Below are 26,426 nucleotides of genomic sequence, written 5' to 3'. Positions count from 1 at the left end.
CAAAGAGAAGACAATTATACCTGGCATTATTGTGGAAGGTGGAATTGAGGTCCCTGATGTCAAACTTGAACCTGCTTGTTTTCCCTCCTTTCCTTGCACTTCTCTCTTTCAATATGTTCTTTTAATCTCTCTTTCAAATATCCCATAGCAATACATGAGACCTATACTGATTCTCATGGAGTCTTTTTAGATACACATGTGCTAAAAAAAGGGACTCTAAACTAAAAGCATTGTTTGGGGCAATACCATCAGAAGATAAAAGAGATTAATGCTAGGCTTAGCCAGTAGAGCAATAGATGGCTTCTCCCACAAACACAAGGGAGGTGCCAGAGAGCCATTACCTCAGAAATCCCGTATGGAGAAGGATCATCCATAGCTACCAGCTCTTTTCAGCTTTCTGGACTTGTCCACAGAGGCAGACTTATTGACCATATTCAGAAGGCAAAACACCCAATGGTGCATTCCTGTCCCATACCTACTACAGGGCAACAATCCCTGAAGTATCAAAGCCCAGAAGCAGACTCATTCAGGAGCATTTAACTTGACTGCTGTTCAAGTCCATTTATCTCCTTTAATAACTGCTAACAGCTCCCACCTGACTCACCCAAGGCACCCTGGGACAACCTCACTGTTTAACTCCTGCAGCTTCACACTGATCGTCTGCTCCAGCAGCTGGACTGTGAGTCAGTGGATTGCCTGGCTGTACACAGGGAGCTCTGTGTTACAGCCATTCCCATAAGGAGGGCTGAAAGAAGCTCCTGGACCAGTGGCAGGTTCTGAATAGGAACCATGAGGGCTGGCCAAGGACATTAAGGTGGTGTCCTGAGGCCTTGATGGGAGCCTGCCTCAAGGATCCTTGATGGCAGCTTAAGGGTCCTACGCTGGACAGCATATTGGCCCTCCTGGTGAGGGGTGTGGAGGTCCAGCTCTCCAAGTCTTGTTCCCAGTCTTCTTCAAAGCCTCCAACTGTGCACCTAGGGCAAATCCCATGTACACATGAACTCACTCAAATATACCAGCCATGGTCTTTCTCCAGACACTTGAAGTCCCTGGTCAAGAATGGGTTAGTGATTGCAAAGACCTCCAGCCTTCTTTCCCCCAGAGCTGCTATCTAAGGCCAACCAGCCAGCCCACCGCTGAGTCACCCCGCCACATACCTGGAAACAGCTACCATTATCCAAGAGCTCCAGCAACATCCTAGGCTTGGGAAGAAGCTTCTTCAGCCATGGGGCACATGAGGAGGCTGTGCATACAGCTGAAGGGCAATTTGAGCAGGAAAGTGATTACTTCACCCAATCCCACCCCATCAGAAGAGGGCCAGCCCAGATCCTGCTGCACCTTCTACAAGACTGCTCCTATCTGCTGCCATGAAATTCAGCCAGACCTAGGCACTTCATAAGGCAAAAAACCCTTTTCCTGGCTGTATCATTCACCTGTTTATTTTGGCCTTCACACCTTCCTGCCTACATTTGCTGTGAAGGCAGCAGAGCTGGTGCACAGCATTTTAGTGAATTGGTTGTCCAGGTTTTATTTTAGTCTGAAAGCAAAGCGATGATATACACATATGTGTAATGTAGCACAAAGGCATGTTTACTGAAGCATGCCACCATGATGCTCCAGTTAAAAAAATAACAAGCAACAAATCTGTTTTGTCCCCAGCCATACATTAGAAACTATATCTAGCTGCTTTTTAGATCATGACCAGCACAGCACTTTTGGGTAAATACAGATTTGCATTACAGTCCTCTGATGTGTCTCCACAGCAGTGGATGGCAAGGGGTTAAACACTGTGTGCCTGCATGTGCATTGTGTGTGTGTTTGTGTGTGTGTGTGAGCATGCTTGCTACAGGCTTTAAATAGTATTTTCTAACATTTCTTTAAAATTTCCTTAATTTACAGTCACTGAGAATGAGGTTTCAAAGCAAGCATTGAGTGGGAAGCTGTTCCTCAACAGACACTCATGTAAATACGTTACTTTAAAAAGAAAAAAAAACCCAGTCCTTTCAGTCTCTACCAGTGAAATGGCTACAAATGGGCTGCCATTAACTTTTGTTACTTGAGTAGGTGCCTGTAAAGGGCCAGGTGGTGTTTATGCAGATGAATGAGCATGTTACAATGTGTTCTTCCTTTTGGATAAAACATTAGCGTATCAGATGTGACAAATCAGATGTTCATCTTCCGCACTTCTGCATTATTTTACATTGAGAATTAGATAATGTGCTGGCTTAGCTTTTTACTTCGTGGTTTTTTCCCCCCTTCTTCTCCTCAAGAATAATTTTATACATAAAGTTCTTCCAACACTCTGCATAATCATAGTCTCACCGTATGTCTAACCAGCAAGGTATTATGGTAATTGTGTATTTCCAGGTAGTGGGCTTTGCATCAGATGGAAGTGTACATTGTTTAACACACTGCATAATTATTGTGAAATGGAAATAATGGACCTACATGTTAGAGGGCTTTTAATTCTGTTTCCCTACCAGAGCAGCAGATAATTCTTGTATCTCCAGCAGCAGTGGCAGGAAGATAAATATTAGAATGTCTTACAAGCAGAGGTATGCAAATAATTGAATCCTCAGTTCAGTGGCTAAACTGAAAAAAAAATAACCTTTCATTTTAAACTGACAAGAAAAAAAGGTATTTGGGTTTCATAAGAAGAAGAAATAAATAGTATTTTGTGCTTATGACTAGTTTAGTTGTATTTAGCCAAATCTGGTGTCAAAACATGATCCTTAGATCTAAAAAATCAGGACTTTTAACTTTAAAAAGAATCCCAAAGCTGTTTTATTATGTCATTTTGTCTATTTTTGTCTATCTGAAAACATTTGAAGATTTCAGTCTCAGCCATCAGGAAGTGGCATTTTTAATGAGCAGATTACGTGCCTGAGATATTTCACTTCACTCTGATTCAAATGTTCAAAATTAATTTCAAGTCTCTCTGACAACTGGACCACAGCTGTCCTTCCATTTTTGTGTTATTTCTTTACTCTGTCAAATCAGGGCAGTTTTCCACTTCGAGGAAGTCGAATATATTCAGCAAATGACATAATCATGGCCCATATGCCCTGTGTATTTTGCTATTAATTGTCCTCAAAGAATTGATATCTGCATAGTTACTCTGCCCTGGTCTTAAGCCCTGTGTAGACCTAATTCCTTTCTTTTCCAGAAACATAGGCCTGTCTAAGAGGAAAACTAAGGATCCACAATTCCTTGTGCTGGACAAGTGCTATAACAATGCCCAGTGCAGCTAAATCCAAGTACATTCCAGGTGTGGGGCCAAATCCATACCATGGAAATTTATTTGATGGGAATAATAAATTGGTGGCTGATTGCACTAAAACCACAAACTGTGAGTACAAGACTAGGGGTCTGTACTTGTCTACTTGTGTAAGGGCTCAGCAGGCTCCATGGTTGCAGAAAGTCTTTGCTGCACATGTTTCCCAAGTGCTGCCTGTGGGAGATGAGCACCAATGGGATGCTGCAGGGAGGACTGCACAGCAGGGCAGGATTTGCAGGGGAAAGAAAGACCAGGCCCTCCTTGCACAACAGAAACCTTTTCTTGGCAGAAAGGTGAGCCCCTCCAGGGGCTGAGAATGCCTCAACTTGCCCAGTGTCTGGCTTAACCTCGGTGCAAACAAATCATGAGACTAGAAAAATTCTACCAGGATGAGGTGCTTGTTTTTTAGTATTAAATAGATGCGTTTGTAGTTTGCCAAGCTACACTTTATTTGAGTGACACCAACAGAATACACAACTTCTCCAGTTAAATGCACAGCTCATTTCTGTCTACATCTTGTAGGCAACATGTTCAAATGTATTCAAAATAAAGACTGCAAAAGAATTTCTCATCATCAAACACAGCAGCTTTAGTTCCCATAATTGTGTTGTTTTGTCCAAGGCTGAAAGGATAAAACAATGCTGCTGGGGGACAGCAGTCACAGTACCTGTGTGGTCTCACTTCATGTGTCCCACAGACAATCTCAATGTAACTGCTGCATGTGGCCCCATAAGGATAGCCTAAATTTAACTTCTGGTTGCAGAAGAGCCTCAACACACCTGCAGGGAGCATTTGCTCCCATAACCCTGAAAGCCACAAGCTATTAGCTGGTCCTTGGTTTGCCCACCCCAGTCTCAGGAGCTGGTATGGGGCAGCCTATGGCTCTTACCAGCTCCAGACTGATTTATAAAGGGTTGATTTGATCTCCCTGGCAAAATTACAGGAAAAATTTTGAGCCAAACTGTTTCTAATATGACAGCCTAAAACTGGACTCCAGTTAGGGGGGGACTTTTCATTAGGAGCTACACATTTTCAACCAAGTGAGGATATCACTCAAGCTCCAGGTCCCTCTGATATATGAGGTACAGGAGTTGCACACTGAGCACCAGGATGGGGGCGAGCACAGAGGTGCAGTTGCAGGCTGAGAGATGTGCCAACGTCTCTCACATCACTGGGACCCTGCACAGGCCAGCACCTGGAAAGATGGCCAGCACAGACATCTGTGTTCTCTCCAAAGGGGCCCTTCACATCCTAAGGATTCTGAAGAGTTATTTCTCTTTTACTTCCAAGTGCATTGTTGGGGCAAGGCATCACCCTTGAATGGACATTTCTTCTTTCTACAGCCTCATTCTGTCTGGGCTGCACATTTGCTTGCTCCCTACCTTCTTCTGGGATTAGTAAGAGAAGGCTTTTCCACTGCCTTCTGATCTAGCCATGTCCCCAGCACCCACCTCAAATAAACACAAGAGGAAAATCTCATCCCACCTCTCTCGGCTGGAAAAGACCCTCCCTCCAAGTATATCGGTACTCCATAGCTAAAGTTCTTCTTGGGGAAGGAAGTGACCATGTTCCACAAGTTTCATCAGTACCAATGACCTCCTTGTCTCTATGAACATGCCCAGAAAATACCCCAGGGCAAGCATGTCCTCATCTCACACCCAAACCCGAAAGTTTACATGAAAGCACAGTCTCACCAACACAGATGTTATTTGCTGTTTAAGGAATCTTACTGCAAAAGACTAATAGTTATTTTACTCTGCACAGAGCATTGCCACTATATGAGCCAGGAGCTTTTCCCTGTTCCATGTGACCCTGGCAGCAGGACTCTGTTTTCAACTTACTTGAGGGAAGTGCTGCTGGGGAAAACATAACTGATGAAAAACAGCCATCATTTTATCTTCCTGTACATCATTGTGTTTTTATTTAAAAAAAATAATAAAGAAAGAAAGAAAGAAAGAAAATAAATCAAATAATAAGAGTTATCAATCCTCATCCATGACTTACTCAGATTTGGTTTAACACTGCAGGTCTCAGCATGTATAACTCTGATTTCTGCTAACTGGTCTCAGTATAGTATTTTCACACCTTTTTTGTACTAAATGCTTACAATTGGTCACTCCACTAGAAACTGTCACCATGACACCTTTATTTAGAATTTTAACAACACAAAAAGCACCAGAAATGAATCTCAAAATAATAATCTTTTATTGTTTGCATTGCAATAAATTCCTGCAAATGCATCCCATTATCTTTTTATACAATTAAACACATAATGCCTAACTGTTAAGGTATCAGCCCAGCTGGGTACAGATGCAGTCTGCTGCCAGTCTGAACAGACCTTGGCTGTCTTTTAATAATTACCCGAATAAAAGAAATATAATGAAGTGCTGTAGTTTGCTCATCCAAACTGGTAAAAAGCTGTTTGCAAAGAATAACTACAAGGGGAGTGAGACACTGGGCTTTGCTAATAAATAATTCTCAGAAATATCAGTTCTCAATTTACTACTTGTACACCATGGGCCAGTCAAAACTTGCCGGATGAGCCAATTTGCCACAGCTCTTGTTTTGAGTCTTTGTGAAGCTGCTGCGTGAGCACAGTGGGGGCTGCTTGCATCTCTCTCTGGAGTCAATCAGTGGGCCTTTGTTTCCCACTGATCAAAAATATCAGGTGGCTCTGAGAGTCTAATTATCAATGAAAAATTAAATCCAGTACAGGAACATAGCCAGGAGTTGCCCCCTGCCTTCTGCCCTCATTCATGGGGTGTGAGTATCACGATATTTGTTATAATTCAAAATGTATGCAGGCCAAATTGGGAACTTCAGGGGTGGGCAGGGGTGGGAAAGACAGAAACCTAAATGTGAAAACAAGAGTTGAGAACCTCGCTGGCAAATCAGCAAATTTCTCCTTCTACTCCCTTAGCAAAGGGGGTGTGCATCTCTAATTATGCAAAGAGCTTTCACCAAGGCACCACCCATCAAGTATTTCTCATTGGGAATAGATTAAGCCGAGTATATACCTATGTGATTCCATGACTTTCTGGCCTTGGGGAGGTCTGTAAGTTGAATACACTACCAAATCAGGTCTAGCTCTCTCAGAACTGGAGCAGTCAAAAGCAGAGACACCTGTCAGGGCACAGAGATTAAACCCCTCAGAGGAGGAGCTTTTTGCTCAGAGACACCTGTTCAGCATTGCAAATCACAGAAACCAGGAGAAGCCAATGTAAAAAGTCTCTGGATGAGACATTATGAGTAGAGGACAAGACAATGCCACAAGAAACAGTGCACAATGGACAGGTACAGGTGTAATGTCTGTCCAACTCCCATTCAACAGGCAAAGACAAACCAGGCATCTCAGATGCTCGCCATGGAGCAGGTCTGGGCTCCTGCTTACGCTGGCCTTTCTACTTACTTGAGTTGTAAGCCAATCCAGGAAAACACACCTGAACATGGCAGAATGTATTTCTTTACCTGTTAATTGTTTTCTAGCAGTCAACACTCATGATTTTTCACAAGAGGTGAATCCACTTCCCAACAGGACAATAACCACTGAAGCAGAGAGGGAGGCATAACACAGATCTGCAGGAGCTAACAGAAGGCATTGTCCCTGCTTCTTCACTTGCCCATCACTATCCTTGCTTTTGAACACGTATATAAAATGCTCCCCACTCTCCAGGTCATGGGTGGGAAATCATCTGGAAGGCTGTCCACACCCACTGATGGGAAGGGCTGCACACAGCCCCAGGAAGGACCCCTCCAAGGCATTCCCATCAACCATGACACTGAACTTTACCTTCTCACTCCGCAGGTATTCTTAGTAAACGTTGTGTTGCACCCAAAGAAGTAAGCACACACTATTCCTGGGGGAGTGGTGCCTCTGTCTGTGTACATACCCTGTGTCACACATCTTTTGATTACAAGATCTTTGGTTTTGCTTAGGGAAACTGATGTATCAGGAGTAAAGGATCCTGGGACAGAAAGGCTTACAAGAGCAAACAGAAGAAACTGAGAAGCAGTGCTGATGAGCAGCAGTACAAACATGGCTGTACCAAAGTCTTGCAAGTCTTGAGGCTCTTAAATCATACTTGCAGCAGCACAGCAAGGAACTCTGCCAGCAAATTTCAGGTAATTAAAACCTTTTCTGTCAGAGTGATTTCCCGCCACAAAGTGCATGGTAAACCAGATCATTTTCTGTTCAACTCTTCAACATTCCTGTTCAACATTCAACTGTTTCATTTCTCAAGAGAAGACAGATCCGCATCACTCACTTCATATGCAAATACGTTAAATTAGTCCAGATTATCTTTCCTCTGTGCCTGGGCACTAGATGTCTTTGTCCCCTCTGTGTCTTTCTGCAAGAATATTTTTAAGTGTTTAGTTAAAACACCTTCAATCTGCAAGCCTTCCTAGTTATGCACCTGGAAATCACTTGCAGCTCCTCCATCCCTGATGTCCAAGATGAAGCATGGCAACTGTTTAGAACTTCTGTCCTGAGAGCTTTTCTAGAAGGAACTCACCTAAATGAGAAAGTTGACCACCTAGGCACCAAGTGGAGCAACCACCTTCACACCAGGCTTTTGACTAGCAGAATACTATGCATTCATGTTAATTTTGATTAGCCATGTGGTTTGGACACTATTTTTTGTTATAAAGCCCTTGGAGACTGCACTATAAACACACAGCAGATGAGAGTGGTGGAAGGGTAGAAGTGGATGGATAGAAGGTTGTTTTTCATTCATGGTTTAATTGCAATTCCTGGTTGCCTCTCTTCTCACTGGAAGCTCAGTGGCAAACATTAAAGGCCTTCTGCAACATATGAAAACCCAATCCTATAGATTTTACTTGCACACTGCTGTCACAGGGCTGTTCCACAATTAAAGAATATTTGCATGAGTAAGGGATGATGAGTGCGCAGAAGCATTGCAGCACCAGATCCTAAGCTGACTCCTGCCCCAGTAGGATCTGCTGACAGCTCATCCCCCTGCACCTCCTCTCCACCCTGGCTGCTCTTCTCAGGAATTGCAGCCTTGGACTTCACCAGCCAAACTTGGCCAGATAAATACAGATAAAGTTGTTCTTACAGTGGGCAAAAAGCTATTAGAAAAATGTTTTGAACAAATGTGTTTCAAGATTTTCAGCCTTTCTGCCATAAAAACTGAAACACCTCAAGATAGTTTTAAATGCAGTTTAAGGTTGCATCATACATTTTACATCATAAATTATTAAGTGACTTAATGGACAATGCATTAGAAGGAAAACAGGCAAATTACAGAATAATTTAACTGTTGCAAAGAAACAGAGCAACTTGCAGGACGTAAAACACTCTATTTTGACACAGAATGCCTGAAGCTAAAGCAATTAAGGCTGCAAAATATTGCCGGCTGACATGATGTGTATGTAAATTTGTCATTCATTGGCAAGGGTTTGTAACAATCACAGTAATGTGCACAATAAAACAACCATGTGGTATAAAATGCTTTCTGCTAAGAGTACTTGGAAAATGGTGCTTATGTATCATTTAAGCATATCGCTATTATACATACAGTAGTAGTTTATTACAAAAGATCCCACTTCAATACTGCTAGCCCAAACAAAGACAGCCCTTTGAAATATTATTTACCATTATTTGTGTGCAGGATCATGAAGGAAATATTTTTTAAGTTCCTTTTAAGACCTACTGCAGGATTTTCACCAGAGATTCAAATTCTAGTGAATCAGCCCCTCCAGGCTAGTTTTAAAAAGCTCACAAACTCCCTGCACTTTGCCAGGAGAGCTAGCAAAGAAAGAGATGCCTCAGAGATGCCAATACTTATATGGCTGAGTCCGTTATTTGATGTAAAAGTGAGAGCAGTAAAAGAGGCAATGAGACCTTTTGAGCCCCCATCAAAAGCAGTAGGTTTAACTATCGATCATTCTGAGCTGTACATCTGTACAAGCTGCCAACTCAAGGGCCAGGGAAGGCCCCCGGTGCTGAGGGCCAACCCAAATCTTTGGGTGCCCATGCTCCTCCCCAGAGGTGGTGGAAGGCAGGAGTTGCTTGTTCACTGAGATCTTTGTAACAAGGCAGGTAACACCTTACATCTTCTACTATGACCTCTACAAGAAAATGCAGTCCTGGGGAATCTGGGCCCAATCTCAAGCCCTTTATTACATAAAGAAGAGGGGAAAAACCAAAGAGACAACACTGGAGGAGTCTCAGATCCCCTTGGACTGTTTTACCATGTCCCAAAAATGCTGCTGCTGCTTTCCAGCTCTATCCACCACTGGCATCAGGAGGGCACCCTGGGCTGCCTCAGGCATGCTTGCACACTCCAGCTCTTTATGGGCAGATGGGCACTATGGGAAACCAGTAAATTAAAAATACAGGGGACAGACCCAGATGAAAACAAACACGACACCCAGTGTAAAGAGCCCTGGATTTCTCTATGTGTATGATGGGTCCATGGAGGTGGCAGGGTCCCCCATTTCAGCTCCTTTCGCCCTAATGCACATCCTGCCAGCACAGCCCCACTCTGCAAGCCTGGCTTGATCCTCCCAGCTAGACATGGGCTCCTCAGCAACAGGAGACTACTGTGAGCCAACCCTTCTCCAGCCAAACCTCTCCATGCATCTCTGTAATGTTGCCCCAAATGACATCCTTCCTTCCAGCACTTAGATATTCCATCCTGTTTTATCTCGCTCTGCCCAAAAAATATCTCTTCACAAACAGGGAGGACAAAATTGTTTTTCCTGTAAATCCCTTGTCCCAGGCTGGCTTGTCATAATATCTTATAGGTGAGATTACTGACCAGAAGTGGCCCTTGGCGTGGAAGGAACATAAGTGAGGTCTTGTGAGAAACACTGAGTGTTATGTGGGGCACAGACAGCTTGGTTCCCAGTGACACCTTGACCTCCACTAGCATCTCCCAGCCCAGGTAAAAGAGTTTCCCCAAACTGCCACATGCCATCTCTAGAACTTCAGCAGCTTTTGTTTTTCCCAGTGATTTTGCTGACGAGGAAAATTACGCCCCCACTCTTTAGATACAATTTAAGAGACACTTTTTCTTAGGAATGTAACAAACTTTTGTTTTAAAATTTCTGCTCTAGGCCACATTTCAGGAAACCATCCAAAAGACTACAATATGCCTTCAGTGGAGCGAAACATGGTATTTTCCCAAAACAAGACTTTAACACCACATCTATTGTCTTTAAACATCTCATTTGTGACATATAGAAAAGGAGCAGATACCCCAAAGAGTTAGGCTTTTTGACAGGCAAGAGCGAGGTGAGCATCCCCCTTGGATGCCCCTTTCCCTGCCCTGCATCCTGACAAACAAACCCTGATGAGGACAAGTGATATTGCAGAAGGAATTTGAGGCAACTGAATTCCGCCATGGAGGCTGCAAGCAGAGACTGAAGCCAGCATCCCCTGCCTTCCCACCAAAACACCAAGTTCAGCCAATAAAAAAACCCTACAGTGCAGCTGCTCAGAACTAGCCTATTCCTCTGGGCCTCTGGGCAGCTGTCACTAGAAAATCAGCATTTTCAAATGCCATGCCAGGGCAACTCCCAGCAAATGACCATGCTGTGGCAGTTCCTTGATGTGTTATCTGTTTCTCACCCAACATCCTCACCCATTCTTTTCAAGTCCCTGTCTTGTAGTTTGATTCCAAAGGGTAGGAGAAGAGGCTGAGGGAAGAGGGTGAATTTTAAACCACCTCTTCATATAAATAGAATAGGTTATGCATTCCTTTCTGAAGTACAGTATTAATCCCAATTGTGCCATAAAATATATATGACTCACTTGAGCATTGTTCTCTGGTGAGTTATGAACTATTATGTCACTCATGGGATAAGTATTATGTCTCTTAAGAGACTATCACGTTTCCGCTATTTTATAATATAAAACTTCATTGAAACCTGCCATGCCTGATATAAGCAACTTCTCGTCATGCACATTAAACCTTTTTCCTTTTACAGCTTCCTTCATTTAGCTGATATTCACATCAGGATGAGTTCTTTCAGATGCAGCATAAGCATAAATTAGTATGTAAGAGAAGCAGTCATTTAGCAGAATTTTTTCTTTAATAAATCTGGTGATATTTATATTTCATCACAGAGCAGAAAGATTTTTTTTTACACATTTAAAGATTTATTCCTGTAGTAAGTATCCAATTAATAGGGATTTAGCATGCAGACAGGATTTGTATTTATGCTGAAGAAAATATGTTCTCATTATACTTTTATTCTCATGTTAGATTTATTGTGGGTTCCACTATAATTTATTTTAGTAGCTCCGTTTTCTAATTCTTTCTATTTACATGTCTTTTCCAACAAAAATAATAATACATAAGTAATACCTGACAACACTTTGCAGATTTTCCTCTATTTGTATGCTTCAATTCTCCAAGCATCTTGGAATGGAAATGCTGTGAACTACAAAGGAAATCTCTATGTGATCTCCGTTACATGAAAAATTATCATTTTTATATCCTCTTCACTCTGCCAAGTTCTTTCCAAGTTTCTGTTTGCAATGCATGAAAGTAGGCAAGCAATGGTAGCAAACCCAAGCAGGAATGCTCACTACATACACTTATATTTTCAACGTGTTGATGCAATTAGCAGTGTCAGAGGACAGCCTGCTGCATTGCAGCAGAGAGTTCTCTCCTATTTACTGTCACATATATTTTTCCATAGGCTTTCTGGCTTGCTGCTATGGGATTTATGATAACACATTCCTACCGCTGCTATCCTGCAAATCACTGCCATCCTGCAAACCACTGCCTAGAACAATGTTCAGTCAGTAACACTTTGCCTAGTCCCTATCCCAGCCTTTCTGCTGGTGTGCAGCGGGATGGGAGCTTGAAACTAAAGTGAGACCGGCCTCACAGTCACCTGCCAATATTTCCAATGTGAGATGATCTTATGCTGAGCAAGTTTCCACACAAGCTGCATCTCCTAATAGAAAGATTCCTATAGGGTGCTGTACAGCAGCTTTCCTGAGCCTGTGCTGTGTAAGACAGCTTTCTTGTGCAGCCCATCCAGAGCTTTAGCCCCAGCACTAATCCCTGCAGGTCAGACTGACAGCAGTTGGGCAGGGCACAGGCAGTGTACGACTGGAGAAGCCAGCTGAGTTACACTGCAGACATAACACTGTATGTAAGAGCCAAATCTGGCCAAGTGCTGTTGCAGTAGATGTTGCTTTCATTTTGCAGTGTACCCTCTGCTGGGAAAAAAAAATGACTTTGTGTTAGATATCACATCTAATTATTCCTGTTGGGCTGGCCCACAGAAATGTCAACAGTGCATTGTAAGTGCTAATTGGGGTGTCCATGCTCTGCAGTAGATTTGGGATACAACACCCAAGACTGGGGAGGTTAAGCATGCTTTAGAGTACTGTACAGTAATGAGCTTAGTCTCCATGGAAGAGGCACAGCTGTGCTACACACACTTCGTGCTGCATTGCCCGAGCCACGCACCAGTGTGCTGGTTAAGGCAGGCTGCCCATGGCCGCCACCAGTGGCCAGGAAAGGTGAGCAGGATTCCCAAGGCATGCTGCCAAATTCTTGACAAAACAGACTGAGGTGAAGAGAGAAGGAAAGATGAGAGAGAGGGAAAGAAGAAAGGGAGGAAAGTAAGGGGGGGGGAAATATTGCTGAAGAGTGAAATAAATAAAAAGTTGCCAGTGCGCTTACCTTGCCTCCCACTGTTTAGGCAGAAAAACTCACTAATTTTTAGACTCACATGATGAAAAAATGGATTGAACTGTCAGTGCCTGTACTGGGGCTCCATCAGAGACACACGCTTTGCTGCTTTTTTTTTTCCACAGACCCCATCATACTTCTGAAGAAACATTAATCCAACCTTATTTCAGAATTTCTAGTCCAGAAAAAATACATTATTTTGGTATAGGGACAGTGATGGTACTTGAACCCACAGGATCCAGACAAATCACCCGTGGCAAATCCCCAAAATAGGCTTTTTTGACAGCCTTCATTTTCCACATTGCTCTTTCCTGCTTTAGAGCACCAGTAGGAGGGAAGATGCCTGTTCCTTTTACAGTGCTGGGGTAGCAGTGTCTGCTGTGACATTCCACCTTTCTATGTTCTCAGGCACTGTTTCATCATTTTTACCAGGCAGTCCTTAAAACTTTCAGGAATTCTTGTTGTTCGATCTTCACATAATGAAACCAAAGTATTTAAAGTTACAACATTCCTGCTAGTCTATTGGGTTGGGATGTAAATCTCAAAGGGAGCTACTCCATGTCCTTTTGTGTCATGAGGGACTGTTTGTACCCCTCAGTGCATTTTTGCCGCTTCCATGGACAGTGTTGCATCAAATCCTGTTTTAAACAAACCCTACAACGAAATATAACTCAACAGAAACAAGCTTCAAGCCTGAAACACTACTCGTTCAGATGTTGAGGCATGAATATGAGAAGGAAATCTGAAAGACTATTGTAAGGACACAGATGAGGCCTCAGATGTATTCTCTGTTTCACACAATTCTGCCAGCATTATTACCCCGTATGCTAATGGAGAAGAGGTAGGCAATTATTCCCAAACTTGCTTCATTTTACCTGTTCTTCCTGACCTCAGATTAAAATGTAACAGTGCCAGACTCCATAGACAATATAGGGCAAAAACTCACAGACAGACTGGTAGCAAAGGGTTGTGCTGAATCTGGGGACAAGGTCTGGGGAGGGAGTTGCAGGAGAAGTGCTGGCTGAGAAACTCTTTGAGCCGTGGGCTGCATCCTTCCAGAGGGGAAGGCATACCAGAAGCTGCACCTCTACCATATGTATTCAAACAGTGAGATGAAGCTGCTCACTGAAACAGACAACCCACTAAGTGCAGGATTTGCCAGACTGTTCTCAGTGGTGGCATCCTGAGGCTGGTCACCTGGGAAATCCTCTTTTTAAGGACATTATCCTGAGGGACCAGCTCCAGTTCCTTTTTCTCACTCCATATTCATCAAGACCAGAGCAGCTGAACAATTGAACCAAATTCTGGTAATAGGTGTTTTACCCTAATCACATGTGAAACGACTCATTAGATGTGGGCTAAGCTGCCCACCCTAGATGTACCCACACGATGCTGTGCAAATTCAGAGGCAGATGTTGTCCTGCATGTTTTTAGAATGGCACCACCCATGAGGACACCTGTGCTTGGTATGGAGGGAAGTGAGAAGTATTTGCACATGCATGTCAAGCTGGAGAAAAGGCCACTTGAATTTACATGGGGTTGTAACAATGTACAAATCCCTGCATGCCTGCTCCAAGGTTTAGGAGAGAGATACATGTCAAACAGCTGGAAATCTACCTAGAAACCATGTGTGCACAGCCTTATTCTAGGTATCTCTGTCTCATATTTTACATAGATGATGTATACACCACACCAGCACAGAGAAACGCCCACTTCATGTATACTGCAGAAAGGAAGGATGAAAAAGAAAATATTACTCTCATTCTGCACATCTTCTTCACTGTCTAGATCCCCTAGTTGTATTTTTGTTTGCTTTCTGAAATAGCAGAATATTAGGAGGGAGTTTGTGACAAAAAGCTAAATAAATATTTAATGTATCAGCACCTGTCATATAGTTTTTGTGCACCACCACTATCGATTTCTTGGTAGTTCTCCTTCCCTACCCAACTTCATTAAAGAATAAAAGTAAAGTAATAAGTCATTTCACACTCTGTCTGACCATTATACGATAATAGCAAGATTTCATGCAAGGGTACAACATTATGCCCATCTGCAATCACAGTCTCTTTGCAAAAATCTCAATTCACACTTCACATGCAGCTAACCTTGTTACCATTCCCTTCCTAAACCCATCAGTCTTGCAGCTGCACGTCTTCACAGCCCAACATCTTAAAATTCATCACTTTGACACCCTCGCATCCCTACAGGTCAAACTAAAGACACCAACCAAGAATAATTAAGGGGTACCCCAGATGTTTAGTTTACTTCTACCCAACCTTTCCCAGAACTGGGTACAGTTCTCTGTTCATATACTAAAGATCCATGGAAGGTGCTTGCTTTAAGGGAACAAGATCTCCAACAAATTTCAGAGCTCTCTCCCCCTCTATTCTTTTTTTTTTATTCTTTTCTTTTCTTTTTTTTTTTTTTTTTTTTTACAAGTATAGCTCTTTGTAGTTGGAATTTGAACAAGAAGTGTGATAATGAGTAGGTTCAGGGAAGGAAAGGTGTTATCTCATTAAGGTAATTACTAAGACATCCCCACCATTACCTCGGTTTGAAAATGTGGCAATTAAAGCGCCCTACATGGGCTCTCAGAGACGAGGGAACCAGACAGTCTCGGACAACTTTGGTGTGCCCGGGCCGGAAGGGAGGGGAGCGCCGATCCCGCGGGCCAGGGCCCGGTGCAGCGGGGGGGACACCGGGAGCCGCCGCGACGGCGACCTGCGGCTGTGCCCCCGGCTGAGCGCGGCTCCCGCCGGGGAGGGCGCGGCGGGGGAGCCCCGGGGGTCCCGTCGCGCCCCGCATCCATCGCTGCCAGCGCAAAGTGCCTCACTTGGGTTCCTTTGAAATCCGCAAATTTTAAGGACCGGCGTTTGTGCGCTTCCATTAATAGAAGCGACTTGTGAAAAATAGGGCATATGAATATGGAAAGACAGTTTTAATGCGATGGGCGCTTGGCTGGACCTGCTCTCCGGCTGGAAACACGCAGAGACAGGCACAGGCTCCGGCTTCCCCACGGCCCTTGAACGGCTGCAGCAGCCCAAGGGAGGAACGAAGTTCAGGGCTTTCATGAAACGGGGGCGCGGGGGAGCTGCGCCTTCGGGGGTCTCCCGTCCGCCAACCCCCGCCAGTGCCGGTGAGTCTCCGTCCCCATCAGTTGTGCCCCTCCAGGGATCGCGGAGGTCATTTTGATGCTCTCCCCGAAATAGAGCAGGCTGTTGCTCCCACGGGACGAGGGCACAGGGCCGCCTCGGTAGGCCAGGTTCCCTGTACCCCCGTTTTCTCGCAAACGGAGCTCCCAGATAAACCGGCTGCTCGGGAAGAAACCCGGTGGTATCACCGGCGGGAAATGTGGGCTTAGCAGCAAGACGGAATAGAGGAGGGGGAAAACGTGTAATTCCAACCTGAAACGGTTATTCACCGGCCGTGCTCGCCACCTCTGGCCTGGGAATATTTCTTACATTATGAAGGCTTTTGCTCTTTCCACAGGTGAGTTCAGCCTAGCTGCACTCACTCTATGCCCTGGACTTGAGCCGAGGTTTCCGAGGGCTGCAGTAAGGACTTTGGGTGACTTACAACGCATTTGCACTGAAACGTGGGGTGAATTTGGAGGAAGGTAAACTCTGGAAAGGCAGAAAATAACAAAAGTTAAAAATCCACTCTCACAAGAAACACTAAAACCTTCAGGAGCAATAGCCGAGCCCCGGAGCGCCTATACAGCATTACATGCGGGCGGTGTGTTAAACGCAACCGGAGTAACCGGCACAGCAGAGAATTCCTCTCGGTGCTGCTGACTAGTTCCCAGCGGCTGAGCCGGACTCACTTGTCCGGCTGGGAAAGAGGATTAAGCTCCGGAGCACCCAGCTGCCACACCGGAGCCAGGGCTACACCCTCGGAGTGGCACAGGCAGTGCTCGTCCCCGTACCCCAGCCCAGTGGAGTCGCCCTTCTCGCTTTCTGCTCTAACGATGGCCAAGATAATCCCCCGAGAGGGTAAAGTAATTAAACATGATCCTGCTGCTGCATCCCGCAAGAGAGCCCACCAGCCAGGGGCAGCGGTGCAGCGTACCCACGGCTCTGCTGCCGGGGGGGCCGAGCCTAGAACCGGAGCTCAACGAGCCACCGAAACCTGTCTGAGCATAGCAGGGGTTCCTCGAATGAGCCTCCCGTGCCCTGCCCACCTGCAAAACACATAGCACGGCCCAGAAGAAACAAACGAAAGGGGAATCGGGCAGAGGGTGTCGAAAGGGTCTTCTGGGTCCCACGGCTGACATGCCGGTGTCAATCCGGAGCGACACGACACGGGAGAAGGGAAGCTGCCCTGTCCCGTTTTTAACCCCGTCTGCCGGTGCGCGGGCAACCCTCAAACACTCCGCACAAAGCCTTCGGGACTCAGCCCACGCTCAGGGACGAAGGGCCAGGCCCGGGCTAGGACAGGGGCTCTCTCCCAGGGGCAGAGCGGCGGGGAGGCGAACCAGGCAGCGCTTCGGCAGCAGGAGACAGTGCCAGCCTCCTCCATCTTCACTATCGCCCTTCGGCAAGCGCCGGAGAAGGCGGCTGCGCAGTCCTGGAGGACGGGAGACTCCCGTGCCGCCCGACGTCCCAAGGCCGTGCGCTCCCGCGGGGCGGGACGCTGGGTGCAGGCCGGCCCGTCCGCACCTCCCGGAGCTGTCCGTGGTGCTGAGGGCGGGCGGGGCCGCAGCCGCCCGGCGCGGCGCAGGTCTCCCCGCGGCTGGAGGGGCTGGAGCCTCCCCGCTCCTTGCAGGCCACTGTCCGGCACGGGGAGAGCACTCACTCCCGGCCACCCCGCGGGCTGCCGCGGTCCCTCGCGTCCAGACAGCTCTGCTACAGCCTCACGGACTGTTTCCATGCTTAGCGCACTAGCAGCCAGGTCTTTTCCAGCGGGTGCGGGTGTTCCCCGCTGTTTAAGGCTGACAGAGCCCGTCCTGTTCGTCTGGCAGTAGAAGAGTGTGGTTGGTTGTTCACAACCACTTCCAGGGCCGAGAGCAGGTCCTGGCCCAGGCAAGGGCAAAGGCTGGAGAGGCACCGGGACTGCGGCAATTCAGTAGCTCGGCACCACTTCTGAGGCGGCCGCGGCGAAAGCAGCTGTCCGGGAAGGGAAAGGGGAGAAACCCGACCGGCGCGGCCGCGAAGGCAGAGCGGCCAACGGCGCCGAGCTGCGAGCGGTGCCTGCCCCGCGCTGCACCAGGCGGCGGGAGACGGCCCCATGCATCCCAGCCCGGCGCCCGGCTCTTTGTCCTTCCTCAGCGCGCTGTAATGCGGGCCCGCGTGCCGGGGCTTTTAAAGAAGCAACGAAGCCTGTTCCTACAAGGTTGCAGCTGAGCGACCCGGCCGCGCAATTTCGGGGCAGCCTGACCTTGGGTCGGCTCTATCCCGGAGCGAACGGAGACTGGGACAAACGAAGAGCTTACGTTTCCAGCCCTACTTCCCAAGTGGGGAAAGGAAGAGTGAAAGAGAGCGATTCTTGCTCCAAACCTCCTCCCGTTCACACGCACTTTTCAGTTGGGTCTAGAAATACGTTTCAGTGGAGGTGGCGGTTCCTCGCCCCGCTCCTCCGGCAGCCCCTGGTTTAAACACCATCCGACACGGCACCGGCAGCCCCCCAGCCCCGCCTCACTCCTCTCTCGCTCCTGTCTGCTGCCATTTCCAAAGCCCCGGTGGGCACCCCGCGGCAGGCCCTGCTCGTGAGGGGGCCACTCATCTATTTTGCATGAACTTTCCTTCCTTGTTCTCACTACTTTTCAGCGAGTTTATGCAGTCAACACCAACCCATCGAGAACAACGAGCTGGAACTAGCTTTTCCAGCTAGGTCTCTCCTCCTTTCGGAAAGATTTGTTGCTTAGACTAAGGAAAAGGCCCTAACGAGTCCAGATTTCCTACCTCCTTCCCTAGCCCGCATAAGATGGGTTTCCCGGGAAAATCTCGGTGGCGATGCGGGGCAGACGGACTGCTCTGGCCACTCAGGGACCTGCTTCCGGTTCGTTCCTGTGGGGGGTATTTGGGGGCCACGGCGAAGGCGCGGGGAATACTCAGCAGCCGCCGCAACACGGGCAAAAACCGGAGTGGGCGTTCCCGACCCGCTCCCCTTTTGTTAGATCAAGGCAAAGGTCAATATGGTTTTAACGCGAATTTATTAGCTCAGAAATCAGCAAGCCGCTCGCTAATTAGCAAAGCCCAAATAAACGTGCCCGGAGGCTTCTCTTTTCCTTTTTTCGGTTTGGGTTTTTTTTTTTTTTTCCTTCTATCTTAATAAAAAGGGGACCCACAAGCAAAAATAGAAAGAAAAAAAAAAAAAAAAGAGAGAGAAGCGCCAAACCCTCAGAGGAGAGGATAATATGGGACTTTATGAATGTTTTATAGGTAATTGCTGTATAACTTTCTAATTTCGCAGGGGGGTGTTCACCTCCAAAGGCTGGGGACAGAGCCGTCCCCCGAGTCCAGTGAAGGGTCACAGCCCCCAGTCCCCACTCGCGCCCCCTCTGCCCCCGCGGGACAGCCGGGCGGCCCACGCCGGCATGGGGAAGGGAGGCGCTCGGCAGGGAAGGTGCCTGCCAGGGGAAGGGGTGGGGGCGGGGGGGAACGGGCACACACAGCTATAAAGTTCAAAGGCCGGCGGGGCTTGAGAGCTCCGTATCCGCCGGGACCCCTCCGCCCTCCCTGCCTGTTTCCCCTCGTTACTCACCCCGACCGCCGGCGCTCGCTGCCTGTCCCAGCTCCGTGCGGAGACAGCTGCCGGGCCGGGGCCACGTCCCCAAACCCTGCACGGCCCCGTCGCACCCGTCCCAAGGGGCCAGAACTTCTACCCGCTGCCGCCCTGCCCAGGTGCTTAAAATAACAGCAAGGGGCTCGACACCTGCGGGGGATTTGATTTTCCTTTAAAATACAGATAGGGAAAAATAGCGCCTGTTAAGAAACAACGAGCCTAAAATTCAAAATATATTCAATATAATATTCAAAATAAAAAAGTGGCATCTGCCTTTTCTAATCCGAATTTCTTGAGTTCTCGTCACGGGGAAATTAGCTACCTTGAATTTTCGCGTTTGTTAAAAAAAGATAAAGTTTATTTCTTTTCTTTTCTTTTTTGTTCGTTTTTTCCCTGTGATTTTTCAGTCACAAAAAAAAAAATCTATTTTTTGTCATCTAAGCATTTATTTTACTGAATCCAAAAAGACATGAAAAGGGATAGAGAAGAACCACGTTCGTTCGTTTTAAACTAACGTATAGAAGTGAAATTTTTTTCTCCTTTTTTGGACGACATATAATAAATATGATATAGCACTCAGCACTCGGTCTGTACAATTCTGTTCGCATTAGGGAGCATGCCACTTTTCAATAAGAAAAAAAAAAGGTAATGACAAAAATCAGTGCAAAGTTCTCCGTTCCCCCGGTCTTCTCCGCCGGTTGGGGGTCGAGGCGCTCTCATTCCCTCTGTCCTCCGCAGCCGTTAGTCTCTCCGGCGGGCTCCGGCTCCCTCTCCCTCTCCTCCTCCTCCACCCCCTCCGTAACACTCTCTCCGAGCTCCAAGTCCTGCCTCGCAGTAGCCGAGGTCGGCGGGTCGCCCCGCGGCTCTGCCCGCCTTCCCCCGCGTGTGGTCGTTTCACTTACGGGCTTGGCTCTGGGTTCACGGTTCAAGAGTCCCTGCTCTGACTGATCGCCTCCCTCGGTGGCCGGTGACTGCCTGCAGAAGCTCCTGCCCCTCGGCTTCCCCTCGCTTCCTCCTCTGCGGTGCTGGGGCTTTTTTGGGGACGGGGAGGGGAAGGGCTCGTTGCGGGGACCGCGGTGCCGTTTCACCGGGGGTGCGGGGTGCCGGGCATGGGGTTGGCCAAGGGGTTGAGGGCCGGCTGCCCGCCGGGCCCCAGCCCGTGGATCAGCACCCGCGGCACCAGTGGCCGCTGGAGCTGGGGGTGCGGCGCGGGGGGAGTCCGATACATGCTGCTGTACATGGCTGCGGCCGCTGCGGCCGCCGTCGTGCTGTCCATGCTGCCCAGCAAGCTGGGGTGATAGAAATAGGGCGAGGGGAACATCCGCTGCAGCGCTGAGTAGTTCCCGGCCTCGGCCAGCAGCTCCAGGCCCACCGCCGTCTGTCGCTTCCACTTCGTCCTGCCGGGGGGAGCAAGAGGCGGCTGCAGGGCGGGCGCCGCGATGGGGCACCCAGGCCGCTTTCGCGGGGCCCCGCGGACGGCGAGCCCCATCCCCTGCGCGGCCCCGCACCACCGTGGCCCCGACGGGGCGCACTGGCCCCGTGGACCCGCACACGATGCGATCCTCCCGGCTCTGCCCGGTTTCCCCTCCGAGCCCCGCACCCCCCGACACATGCATACGGCGACTCCGGCCAAATTAATAACCGCGGTACACGGTTAGATCGCAACGCACTGACACTAATGGTTTGCGACAGAATTAGGGTGGCTGCAACCGTATGTAATGAGACAGAAAATTACGGCAGCGTTGACAGGGGCCGGACCTCCCAGCCCATCGCCGAGGAGGGCGCGGGGCAGCAGTGGGGAGCTCCCCGCACCACCCCGGGCTCCCACGGACAGGAACCCAGCGGCGCAAGCCCGCCCCCGGCTCTCCGGGGAGACCCTGGGCCACCGCCCTGCCGGGGCCCGCCTTACCTCCGGTTCTGGTACCAGGTTTTGACCTGCGTGTCGGTGAGATTGAGGGCGGCGGCCAAGTCCATGCGGTCCTGCACGCTCAGGTACTTCTGCCGCTCGAAGCTGCGCTCCAGCTGGTTGAGCTGATGGTCGGAAAAGGCCGTCCGTGCCTTTCGAGGCTTCTTGGCCCGCACCGGCGGGCTGTCCCGACTGCTGCTGATCTCCCGATCGCCCTCCTCCTTTGTCCCTGCGAGTGAGCCGAAGAGCGGTGAGGGCCGGCGGGACACCGGCTCGGCCCGCGCCCCGTCCCGCCGTGGTTACCGGGCCCCGCCGCCCCCTCCCCGGGGGCCTCTCCGGGGCACGGGGGGAACGGTCAAGTATGGCGGGGGGTGGTGGCGGCGAGCCCGTCCAGGGAACAGCGGGATTCCCACTCTCCGTTTCCCAACTACAGGGCTTTCGTTATTTTCTCGCCCTCTCCCCCCGGCCCGAAACGCCGGGAAATCGATCTGTCAATCCGGCTCCACTCGGGCCGCAGTTTGTGGCGCTCCTTGATCTTCCCCGCAGGAAGAACAATAATCTCCCTAATTGACCCACTGGGGAGGTTGGTGCACGCAAAAATGGCCAGACCAGACTGTACATCTGGTTTGGACACTCGTATGCTAATGGTAAAAGAGCAAAATGAGCTGCACTCGCAGGCACCGCGCCGCTCTGAGCCCAGCGAAAATAGCTCAGTTGGGCAAAATTAGGAAATTTTGTCCCGTTGCCTGCCGGCTGCAGCGGGCTGCCTGTGGGGAGGACAGCTCCTCCGACACGGCAGGAAAATATCCCCTCTCCCTGCTTGCCCTTCCTCACTCTTTTCCTCCTTTCCCCTTCCCACGCACACACAGCTCTTTTCACTTCCGAACCCCGCACGGCGGGGGCTTCCCCATCAGCACGAAATGCCTAATTGAAAAAAAAAATTGAAGATGGAGAAATAAACCTTCTATCCCGGCGCAGGGAAAACGCGAGGGTTTTGCCAAACGCACAAAGCCCCTACATCTCCCTACGCCGAGCGCCGGCCGAGTTGTTGTTGTTGTTGTTGTTGTTGTTGTTGTTGTTATTCTTTTATTTTTAATTAAAAGTTGAGTGGGTTGGTTTTTTAAATTTTTCGTTTATTTGGTATTGATGATTGCTAGGGAAGTAGAATTTTTTATCTTAATTTTAGATCGAATGAGCAAAAATGAAAAGGCTGAATGCACTAAGTGCAGCTGAGCCACCGGTTCTTAGAAAGCCGGAGAATCATTTATGTGCATTTGCATTAAAAATAAATACAGTCTGATTTCCCATGCGATCCCACTGCTCGGGCTATTTCCTTAAAAATGGGGAAGCCAAATTAAAAAAAAAAAAAAAAAAAAAAAAAAAGAAAAAAAAATAGAGGAGGAAAGGCCAACAGATATTAAAAAAAAAAAAAAAAAAAAAAAAAAGGCGATTTGATTTCATTTCATTTTCTACCGACCTTATCCCCGCGGTAGCGAGGATCAGAGGATCACCGAGCGGCCCCGGCAGAGAGAGCGCTCCTACGGCAGATTTTCTCCCCGATTTTCGTTTCACCAATGCGGCCGAGCAGCGCGGCCCCGGTTGTACCGGAGGCCGAGCCGGTGCGGAGCTGGGCCGGGCCGTACTCACCGTGGCATTTGATGTCGCCCTGCGTGTCGTCGCGCTTGTCGAGCTTGGCTTTACCGTCCTCCTGCTCGAGTTTGGGCCTGAAGCTCTCTGGGGCCGCGCTGCCCTCCTGCTTGGGAGTGTGATGGGGAGAGGGGACGCTGGTACTGTAAGGTGCACACGCCGCTAGCGGTTTGCTGTCGCCCAAAATGTCCTTAATTAAAAAAGAAGAGGTGGAAGTCCTGGGGCCGGAGCTGGCCGAGCCCAGCTGAGGCGGCGGTGGCTGCGGGGGCGACGGCTGCAAACTCGGCGGCGGCGGCGGCGGCGGGTGCGGGCCGAGGTGGAGGTGGTGCGGCGGCGGCGGGAGGCTTTCCGCCACCCCCAGGTGCGGCTCGGGGTGCTCCATGCTCACCGAGATGGGCGATGAGGGCGCCGTCCCCACCGTGTCGATTTCCGAGCAGGGGGACGGCGTGGCCTGGCTCCTAAAATCCGCCGACCGGCCGTCGCCGTGGGGGCGAAAATCTCCGTTCATTACTCCGGGGCTGCCGGTGCTGCCACCCGACAGGATCGTATCTATCCCGAAGCTGGACCCGCTCGGCCCCTCCATGGCGGACCGCTCAGCGCCGCGTCCGCATCCCCGTGGGCGGCCGCGGGGGTCTCTCACCGGGGGTGGAGGAGAAGGGATGGGGGGGCGGAACTGGGTTACCCCAACCCGCGCACCGGCGGCGCGGTCGACACTAACTCGGGGCCCCCGCCGAGCCCCACATCGCCGCCGGGCCGGTTCGCCGCTAACCAACTTTGTTGCGGGAAGTTGCGGGCGCGGAGCGGGGCGGACACCGGCCACTGCGGCGCGCCCGCCCGTGCCCACCGAGCTCCTCTCGGCGGCGGCGACTCCCCCCGTGACGTCACAGCCGCCGCGTCCCCCCCGCCGTTTATTATAAACCCGGGCTTTTGCCGCCGCCGCTGCCCGCCCCCATTGGCGGAGGGCCGAGAGGGGGCTGACGCAGCGCGGGCCGCAGCCAATCGGGGGCGGCGGCGGGGACGGACGCGGGAGGGGGGCGCGCCCCCGCTCCCTCCCGGGCTCGTCTCCGCCGCCGCCGCCGCCGCCGCCCCGTCGGGCCTCGATTCCCCGGTCGCCGGATCGGATACCCCGGAGAGTATCGTCCGGTGTTCCCGGTACGGTTCCCCGGCTGAATGTCAGAATAATGAGAAATGCCAGCGACGTATTAATCCTGATGAAGCGGCGTGTCAAGCTAATTAGAAGAGTAATTATAAAGGTGATAATTAATGATTTAGAGTTCTCCGAGTTGTATTTTAGTAGTAATTACAATTTCCATGGTCCTATGAAGCGCAGCCCGGCATCCCCCCTCCCGGCCTGCAGTAGCCCCTAGACCCGACTCGCCCCAAAAATATCATCCGTGACGGTAGACCTCGGGGGCACTGGGGAACGGGACACAGCAGTGGGAGCGCAGGGAATGATTAGGGCAGGATGACTGCAAGACGGATTTTTGGGGGACTGGTGTTCAGCGACGGCACTAGGTACTGCGTTAGGTGTGGGGCCGCTGGCATCCCTGCTCCGCAAGACGGCTGTCCCGGTGATGGGAATCCACCGTCAGACTGGAGCAAGGAGCGGGGATGGAGGACACGAAGGTCCCTTCTAAAGCCGCTCATCGTCCTGCCTGCCCCGTAACCGGGAGTGCCCCGTCCGGCCCTGCACAGTGCTGCTGTGGGGGTGCGGTGGCAGCGCAGGTGCGCCTCCACCTCGCTTCCCACCGCGTTTTGTTTCCTGAGTGAACCGTCCTGCTCAGAGGTACGGAAGGGTGCGGGGAGCGCACGGGAAGCACAAAGGACGCGCGGGACCGTGTTCAGCCGGTAACTCGTTGCTGAAGATCGGATCCGACGTGAGACGACGCAGCCCCGGGACGGCGGCGCGGGATGAGAAGCTGCGCCCCGACATGAGAGATGCCGATGTGTAGAGTGCCGCGGCCCTCGGCTTCGCTTCCGACAGCTTGGGGCCGGCCTTCCCTCGCGAGGAACGGGGCGAGGAGTTTCTGTGTCCTTGCTGGTAAAAATCGAGGTGCTTCCTTGGGATTCACCGGTCACCGGTGCCGTACCCGAAGATCACCGGCCCTCTCTGGGTACCGCGGCGGGAGCTGGTCCCGGTCTCACTGCCGCACTTCGGAGAAGGTTTTTCGACGTCAGGGAAGCCGGCCCACGGGTAGCCCGTTGCCACCAAGCATCTCCCGCTCCATCCCAAGGGGCACACATCGCCGTCCGCCGCCCCACGGGCAGCCGGGGGCAGCTAGTTGTTTGCCGCCGGGCTTTAGGCACCGGTGCTGCGCCCGGAGGCCGGTGAGGGAGCAGAGGCGGCGGGCCCGAAAGAGCTGCAGGGCCGTCCTTGTCCGCTGGGCGGCGGTGGCGGCCGCCCCCGTTGTCCCCGACGGGCGCCCAGCGCGGACGGGGCCGGAGGCAACGTGAGCGCCGCAGCCCCGGTGCGAGCAGGGTTGGCAGCACGGCGGGGTGACCTCCTGTCTGCACGTTCCTACAGACCGGGGCATTTGAAGGAAGAAGGAGAAAAAAAGGGGACAGAAGAAGAGGGGAAACTGAGGAGTAAACTGAAAGAACAGGAGAAAGGGAAAAATACCTAAATATCTGCAAGTGCACAGGAAGGTTTCCTGCAGCAGGGAAGCAGCCCGCGGCACCCGTGTTTATCTTGCTGTCTTGTTTTGAAATTTACCAAAACTATGTCCTAATTATCCCTAGGGGAATGCGGGATGCCGGGTAATATGTTACACTAGCATAATCCTTTAACTCACAATACATTTCCCCGTCCCGGAATCGGGATTTAGGGCTTAAAGTCATGTTCCTGAAGAGTGAACACCTTTCATTTCCTTCCTCTTATTTTTTAATCCTCGACTCCATTGTTCAGAAATATTTAGGGGAAAGCGGCGGCGAGTCCTGCCCTGGCCGGGGCAGCCCCTCTGCTCCCGACCGGGCTCCGCTGATCCCGGAGCTCCCGCAGCCTCAGCTTGGCCTGCTCCTCCGTGGTCACCGTCGGCCGGTTCGGATTCTCAGAGCGCAGGGGCATCTCACGCAAAAGGCCTTCCACCTCCAGCTGGCACCCTCCGCGGGTGAGGTGACCAGCGGGACGCCCCTTGTACTTTTTGAGGCCGGGGGTGGATCATGACAGCTGCCGCCCCGTGTCCCCTACGCCCCT

At 50.2% G+C, this 26,426-nt stretch overlaps 1 protein-coding gene across 2 annotated transcripts; it reads right to left on the bottom strand.

Annotated features, from left to right (window-relative positions):
* Positions 1-20,184: 20,184 nt before the first annotated feature.
* Positions 20,185-24,011, bottom strand: BARHL2 (BarH like homeobox 2). Of its 2 annotated transcripts, XM_069023378.1 has the most exons (4): positions 23,622-23,884; positions 23,234-23,423; positions 21,590-21,815; positions 20,185-21,077 (listed from the first exon to the last, which is right to left on the bottom strand). In XM_069023378.1, exons 1-4 carry the CDS (start codon positions 23,814-23,816, stop codon positions 20,765-20,767), a joined length of 924 nt encoding a protein of 307 aa, XP_068879479.1. In that variant the 5' UTR covers positions 23,817-23,884; the 3' UTR covers positions 20,185-20,764. The 2 variants fall into 2 exon arrangements, with proteins under 2 accessions (XP_068879479.1, XP_068879480.1); XM_069023379.1 differs by having other exon boundaries at positions 23,234-24,011.
* Positions 24,012-26,426: the final 2,415 nt, after the last annotated feature.

This window comes from Aphelocoma coerulescens, chromosome 8 (genome assembly GCF_041296385.1).
Source record: "Aphelocoma coerulescens isolate FSJ_1873_10779 chromosome 8, UR_Acoe_1.0, whole genome shotgun sequence".
NCBI lineage: Eukaryota > Metazoa > Chordata > Aves > Passeriformes > Corvidae > Aphelocoma > Aphelocoma coerulescens.
This window is presented reverse-complemented; position numbering and strand designations above follow the sequence as displayed.